A 7,344-nucleotide genomic window follows, 5' to 3' on the forward strand; every position below is an offset into this window, starting at 1 on the left:
AACAGTGTTCTGGGTTCTATGAGCATGGGACCCTGTTTTTGGATCAGCATGTGCTTGGGAGAGCGGGGCTCCACCTCACTGAGCGGAGCAAAGATATTTTTGCCAGTAGGATAGCTGACCTCATTAGGAGAGCTTTAAACTAAAAGTGAGCTGTTGCGGCTGGGCGTCCCCAAACTGGTTGTAATTGGCATTGACTCCATGATTCACAGAAGGCTGATCGATCTCTTTAATATAAAATAAATAAATATATCATTATTAAGAAACCCATTGCTTTTATAGACAGTGAGGATACACCTGGACCTAATTGGTCCTCCAATCCAAACACCATCGCCATTGGCTAATTAAGAAACCACCCTTTGGCAAACAAATCTCCATAACACATTCCACATGTTCACAATAAGAGGTGCAGCAAGTGAAGATAAGAATTGTTTCTCATTCTTTTCTCTGACCTTCTCACAGCCTTCCTCAGAAAGGCCTGGGAAAGTTATGTGTTGCTCTCTGTGGCCAGAGAGCTGCTGCCACAGTGAGGGCGTGAGGAGGGAGAGAATAATCAGCAGCCCTGTGCGGGAGTGATGGACATGGTCAATGAACAAAGGGCAGGGCAAGAGCTCCAGTACCTGAGAGTCCCCCTTAGAACCTGAAGGCAGCGGTGGATGTCACAGCTGCAAAGTGTGCCCAGCAGAAAGATCTCCTTGGACGCGTAAGTTTTAAAAGAGGAGATTGACAGGAATCCAGGTACACGGACAGGAGTTCAATGCCAGGTATTGTACGCTGCCCCAGGCTAACCGACGTCCTGCCTTCAGAGTGCACAAAAGAGAGGTAAGCCAGAATGTAACCTCGGGGTGACTGACACAAGTAACTCCTGAGATGAAGGAGACCGGATGCACTTCTGTGCTCAGGGTAGAAGGAAGAACCCTCCCCCATCTCCTGAAGTGCCCCTACATAACAGACAGGATGCTCCTGGTTTGGAGACTGAAGAGCACATGAGTAATGGACGGGACCCAGGACAAAGCCAACCATGCAGAGCTGACCTAACCACCTGCCCACGTTAGAACCAGTGCGACCAGAGAAGCACATAAAGGTATTAGTAATTGGAGATTTCCTCCTGAGAAACACTGAGACACCCATTTCCCACCCAGACGATTTCTCTAGAGAGCGCTGCTGCCTACCAGGAGCTCGCATTCACGGTGTCACTGAGAGGCTGCTGAGGCTGGTGAACCCTACAGATTATCGCCTGCTCCTACTCTTCTCTGTAGTGTCAGATATGGCAACTTAGAGCCCTGTCAGGAGTCTATTATGTCTGTAGGAGCAATGCAAAAAGGATGGGGAGCACAGGTGATGGTCGGCTCTGGTGGTGTCCAGTCTGAGGAAGGGGTCCAGGAAGGAGGAGACGGACTGAACAGCTGAATGCCGGGCTGCGTCGCTGGTGCCATACTCAAGGTTTTGGCTTCTATGATCATGGATGTACCTTTAAGAAGCCGGGTCTGTTGGGAGCTGATGGGATTCATGCGACCAAGCGGGGCGAGATCGTCTTCGCCGGTAAGCCGGTTAGACTTACAAGGAGGGCTTTAAACGAGACTCAGCAGGGAAAGACGATGGAGTTCTGAGCAACAGAGAAGAGCCAGGGGCTGGTGATGTGTTGGGAACCAAGAGGGGAATACTTGAGAAATGCTGCAAAGGATTTGGGGCTTGATCCTTGTCCAAAAAAGTGACGCAGTCGAAAGCCCAGTGGAAGTGCCTCTGTACCAATTCATGCAGCATGCATAAGAAAGAGGAGCTGGAAACCACTGTGCAGCCGAAAAGCTAACAATGTAATCACTATGGTAGAAATGTGCTGGGACAACTCAAATGACTGGAGCTGTGCAATCAGTGGCTATAAACTGGAAGCAGGGACACACATTCTGGGAAGAATCTAAAGATGCCGCCCAGGTCTGTAGAGATGGGATCAGAAAAGCTCAGGCAAAGCTGCAGCTGACTATGGCAGGGGATGTAAAGAATCGGACAATGGGCTTCCACAGGTGCATTGGTCAGAAAATAAGACTAAAGAAAGCGTACGCAACCCACGTGCCCCCTCCCTCCCCCCCGCCCCCCGCTGCTGATAAATAAGCCAGGAAGTCTAGTGGCCAGCAACATGGAGAAGGCTGTGGTACTCGGTGATTCATTTTTCTCTGTTTTCACAGGCACAGTTACAACACCTCTTGAGACCCTGAACCTCAAGGCAGGGACTTGGGGAACAAAATCCCTTCCATCATAGGAAACGATCTCTTTTGAGACCACCTGAGGAACCTGTGGATACACAAGTCCTGCACCTCTGGGGAGGCGCAACCCCATGCACCAGTACATGCTGGAGGCCGTTCGGCTGGGAAGCAGCTTTGCAAAATAGGACAGTGTGTTCTTGCCTGAAAGGCGGCCAAGGATATCCTTAGCCCGATATAGAGGAAAGCAGGGTTCATATATGTATATATGATACAAGACAGTTGAGTGGATCATTCAAGGTGGTCACTGTCCCCGGGGGTGCAGGGCACCAAAGAGCACCCTTGGGCAGCTTTGAGGGCACTGCCTATTTTTTTAGAGGTCTCCTACCCAGCTTAACGCAAATCCTACTCTCCTGAGCCCTCAAGCCAGCAGTGCGGAACGCACGCTTTGCATTTTATTTGCTTCCAGGAGACGTGCAGCTTAGAAATGTCTGCAATGGAAGTGGGGCTTTCAGCAAACAATGTAGAGCAACTTCTGTTGTTTTTTCAAAATGTCCTGAGAAGTTAAAGCCAGGCCTGCCCTGGCCAAAGCAGTCATTTGACTGGAGGAAGCAGCACCAAAAAGTGAAAGGCACCTTTGAGGTGGACTCGATGTGGTAACAAATAACAAGCAACAGTACTTGTAGCTACTACAGCGTCTTCTACGCCTCGTAGACCGCCCTCAGAGTCGCAGCATTACACGGGACAGATCCCTCCGCGGCCCGCGGGCGCCAAGTCGACGAGGGCGGACTCGCCAAGGGGGCGGGGGAAAGCGAAAATGGCAGGCAAGACAGCAAATGGAGACGCGGGCCACGATCCGTCGGCCCAATGGGCGCCGCGGAGGGCTCGGCTTAGTGGAGGAAGTGTCGGGGCGGCCACGGGCGTTGTCCTTGGCTGGCGAGAGTGTCGGCGTGCTGGCCTGTGGCACTGGTGGTGCCACTATTGTCTTCGAAAGATTATCGGCGAGGCGTTTCTCTGGTGTCGTTAGCGACAAGGACGAGGAGGTAGCCACACCCTTGCCCTGTGCGCGGTTCCTCTTCCCTTCCCCCTCCTCCCCCTACCCCCTCCTCCCGCGCTTGCAGGCATCTGAGCCGAGGACCGGTGTGCGGTGCCCGGGCGCGCGGCAGGGTGCTGCTGCTGCGGGTGGGTGCAGGGACGGGGGACGGACGGGGCCTCTCTGGGTTGTGGCGCTCTCTACTGCACCATCCCCTAAACTTGTTCTGAGCCGCACCCCCACCCCTCCGGCTGCCGCGGGCCTACTGGGTTGCTGGTGTTGTCCGGACTCGCCTCGCATTCCACCCCCACCGTGTCGTGTGCGCGCGTAGAGAAGGACCTCTGACGGTAACTTGGCCTCAATGTGTCTCCTAACAGCATCGAAGAGGTTTCGCAGCTTCACTCTGCTGGGATGTGATTCTGAACCCGCAAGCTGGATTATTAGGGCAAGGAATTACGGCTTTTTCTAGCTAAAAAAAAAAAAAAAAAAAAAAAAAAAAATTACAAAGTGGTCATCCTGCAGGCTGCAAAGGCTTTCCAGAACTTGTTTCTGTGGGGAAGTAAGACCGTGATAACAGCATTCTTGCAAGGGTCACTAGTGTTGGTGCTGGAAACTAGAGTGAGCTGCTTAGCCCGGGGGGAAACCAGTACAGCCGTTGCCTATGCGATGTTACCTTTAAGGTAATATCCCATATGACTTGGTTATTAAAATGCTAACGTTCAGTTAACAGGGACGCCTTTTTTCTTTTAAAAGCAGAGCGTGCATGCAGTATAGAAGACAGACTCATCCTATGCACTTGCAGGCTGCCTGTCATTATGCGTGTGTTCGATACTTGAGCTCCCTGTCCTGTGGGAAATGAATGGCTGCTGCTCTTCCACTTCACTAAACTCTTTAATGATTCAGTTAAGCCATTTGTCTCCAGTCTCTGCATGGCCCACATCCAGTAGAAAAACTGCTTAGGAAACAATCAGCCCGAACTAAAACATACCGGAGGTTGTTAATTGCAAGTAGTGGCCTGTCTCCTTACCCCATTGTCTTGCATGACAAATCCCACTTCTGGAGGGGGCTCTGTGAAGATGTCGTGTTTTGGGTATAGAAAGCATTATAATAATGCAAGAAAAATCAATGTTCTGGCTGGTGTTTGGGTATCTGGTAATCTGCTTCTGTAGGAGTTCAGCGGGGCAGATGGGTTTGCATAAGCTCTTACCTTTCTCTAAATCCGGTTATGTTTTAACTGTTTAATCTTCTTCCAGTGCCGTACGTTCCATGATCTTTTGCCCCTAGACGGGACGCTTTTCCTAGTCATGCCTAAGGAGCCAATTATCGAGTTGTCTGAAGCAGGAGCTTCTGGTGAATCTGTAAGTACTGTGTGAGCTTTCTGTATGCTAAACTGTACCTGTAGATAGTTCCTCATTTACTGGACTCTTTCCTATGCCCCCTTCCCCCTTGATAGGGCACAGTAGGCTCCTTTGGGTTTTCTGGCGCTGTCATCTTTTTGCCTCTAGCTTGTAATGGAGTTGAGCTTTTTGACTAAAAGCAGTGCTATCAAGCAGTACTGGTCCCTGGGTATGTATTTCTGGTGCAAAATGCAGTGTTGTTTTGGAGCGCAGTCTGGTGCCTATTGCCGTGGTTTAGAATAAGAGTAGTAGAACTTCTAACATGCGGAAGAGCGCTTGGGGTTTTTGGCAGGTCAGGGGCAAGGAAGGACAAAGCTGGTTGAGAGGTGCTGGATTTTTTTGCTTTTAGCTATGAAAGCCATGTTCAAAGACTTTGTAAACCTACGCAAAAGGCAGCGTAAAGTTTCTTTTCCACCAGGGTTGGTTATGTTGCCTGAAGACACAATGGGGGCTTTAACCCTGAGGCAAAGTCAGCTTGTGTGGCTGTTTTGTAGTCCTTTGCTGTTTAGCTTGAGAAAAATTGCCTAGCTCTCTGTGGCCCCTATGGCGTGCATAATTGGTCTTGGTGACTTTGCTTGGAACGCTTCAGTTGCCGGCAGTCGGACGGGCATTAATTTGACATGCAACGGTTGAATTGCTAGGAATTGGCTAGCTGCTTTCGCTGGGTGGTTCTCTGCTCTCGTTCCTTCCCTTCCTGCCCTCTTTATGTCTTCCTTTTTCTTTTAATTTTACTTATTTATGGGTTTGTACTTCCTTCTCCAGCTTCTTGGGCATGTAATGATTGTTGGCGAGATGTGTGTTGCTCACCTGGTCCTGACCAATGGATTCCGGATGGTACTGGATGAAAGGCCCGAGGGTGGGCAGTCTGTCTATCACATGCATCTCCCCGTTCTGGGTGGCCTTCAGTTGGGCTGGCCGCCTGGCTAAGATTTTAGCACCGCAGGAGTTGCTGCAAGTGTACAAATCGCCACTGAATGGATTTCGTCTGTTGCCCATCAATCTAGCGGCTTTTGATGTGTAATTTTTTTTTTTTTTTTGCCGTGTGTCTGTGGAAGGTAATAAAAGCTTTGAGCAGCAGTTGCACAATAAAGATTTGTCATGGGGATATCACCTCCGTGTTGCGTGTCTTACTGAGGGGAAGTAGTTCTGCAAGTTCAAACGGTGTCTCCCTGGAATGCAAGTAGTGGAATGTTTCAGCCAGGTAACAGCATTTCAGAGATAGGTAGTGATTGGCCTGTTTGTGTGAAGCTGGAAGCGCATCTTGTAGGAAGCAAAGTCTTAGCTCTTTGGCAGTGGTACGCCAACGTAGTAGGCTGCAGCTAAAACTGTAGAAGATACTGTGTGTGAGGCTGCATGCATGCTTTCCGAGGGTGTTTTCATCGTGGTGCCCTGTGTTGGAAGCATGCACCTCCTGTTGGACCTGGGTGTCCTGGTAACAGGAGTAGGGTGCCAGTTTGGCACTATGTGCATGTCAGCAAACTGTATTGTACCACCCTCTGTCATTCCTGATGAACTGCCAATGATGGATCACTTGCAGTAGCTGCCTCCTGTACCCCCAACACCTCAGGCTACAAAGATGAGTGTTAAATGAGATAAGGGAGAAGAGGTAAACCTTCAAAGGCAGGGTAGTGTTTCTTTTCTTCACACAAATGACTCAGCCCTGATAACTCCCCTCTGGGGAAGCACCGGCACATTCCCACCCAGCCTGCGGGGTCATCTCTGCTAATGGGCCATAATGGACTCAATGGCACTAGGATAATAGGCAGCTGCAAGGACTTAGACCATCATAGACTCCCAGAATATCCCATGACTCACAGTATTGCATTCCTCCACTGTAAAACTCCCTGTCCTGGGGGAGGTACTGAGCATTCTCACCTGAACCTGAGCATATATATAATCCTTGGGTTTGGGGACTTGGGGCACCACCATTTGATGGATCCGGGGGAAGACCAGAATTTCAACAGTACTGTGACCCTCACCTTACGAACAGTGTGCCAATTTATACTCCGACTCTGTGGGTTAAAACCAGTTTTCTCTGTATCATTGTATTTTTTGTAATCTCGAATAAATTGTAACTCTGACCTGTAATCTCTCTTGAGGTAGTTGAATGGGATTAATTTCTCCTGCCGGTTTACTTTTAAACCAGCACATCTTTTGGGGCCCAGTGTGAGGCTCGAGAGAGGTCAGAATTGCAGTTTTGTTCTATAGCATTTGTGTATTGGGGTATAGCAACTTTCCTGGTCATCCTGTTTCTCGGTGTATTCACGTGCGTGTTGTGCCCTGTACATATTTCTGCATAGGGGGAAGTATTTGCCCCTCATGATGCTCTCTTTACGATCAGGAGAGGAATCAAAATTGCTTTGCTGATTTACTGCGTTTATGGCATGATAACATCAGCGGCACTGAGTTTCATTTGGAATGTGTATTCAGTCTTGTTTGCCTGTCCTAGTCTGGGCTGCTACCTCTGGGGCCTCATTGAGAGTGTCACCCAGCCTGATGCCTTGGAGTGGCTACCTGGAACAGAGGCTAGACAAGGTTTAGGAGGATAAAAGTAGGTATTTATTATGGGCCTTCAAAAGGTACACCTTGGGCAGTCAGAAGCCTCAGAGGCTACACCCAAGATGGACGATGGTGATGAGTTTTTCAGACAGATATAAGTTTGGTCCATTTACATATCAGGGGTTAATCCTCTAATTACAGCTTCAGTTAATGAAGTCAT

The 7,344-nt window shown here is 49.4% G+C and overlaps 1 protein-coding gene across 1 annotated transcript; it reads left to right on the forward strand.

Moving 5' to 3' along the window:
* The first annotated feature begins 3,016 nt into the window (after nt 1-3,016).
* LOC140682102 (adenosine 5'-monophosphoramidase HINT1-like) lies at nt 3,017-5,735 on the forward strand. The gene is made up of 3 exons (XM_072923024.1): nt 3,017-3,238; nt 4,482-4,586; nt 5,388-5,735. Exons 1-3 carry the CDS (start codon nt 3,032-3,034, stop codon nt 5,550-5,552), a joined length of 477 nt encoding a protein of 158 aa, XP_072779125.1. The 5' UTR covers nt 3,017-3,031; the 3' UTR covers nt 5,553-5,735.
* The last annotated feature ends 1,609 nt before the right edge of the window (nt 5,736-7,344 follow it).

The sequence above is a fragment of the Taeniopygia guttata genome, chromosome W (genome assembly GCF_048771995.1).
Source record: "Taeniopygia guttata chromosome W, bTaeGut7.mat, whole genome shotgun sequence".
In the NCBI taxonomy this organism is placed as follows: Eukaryota; Metazoa; Chordata; class Aves; order Passeriformes; family Estrildidae; genus Taeniopygia; species Taeniopygia guttata.

Excerpts from the sequence above, each read along its gene's own strand:
- LOC140682102 (XM_072923024.1), top strand. The coding sequence starts at position 3,032 with ATGGAGACGCGGGCCACGATCCGTCGGCCCAATGGGCGCCGCGGAGGG. Across the intron at positions 3,239-4,481 it reads TTAGCGACAAGGACGAGGAG|TGCCGTACGTTCCATGATCT; the intron begins GTAGCCACACCC and ends ATCTTCTTCCAG. Across the intron at positions 4,587-5,387 it reads CAGGAGCTTCTGGTGAATCT|CTTCTTGGGCATGTAATGAT; the intron begins GTAAGTACTGTG and ends TTCCTTCTCCAG.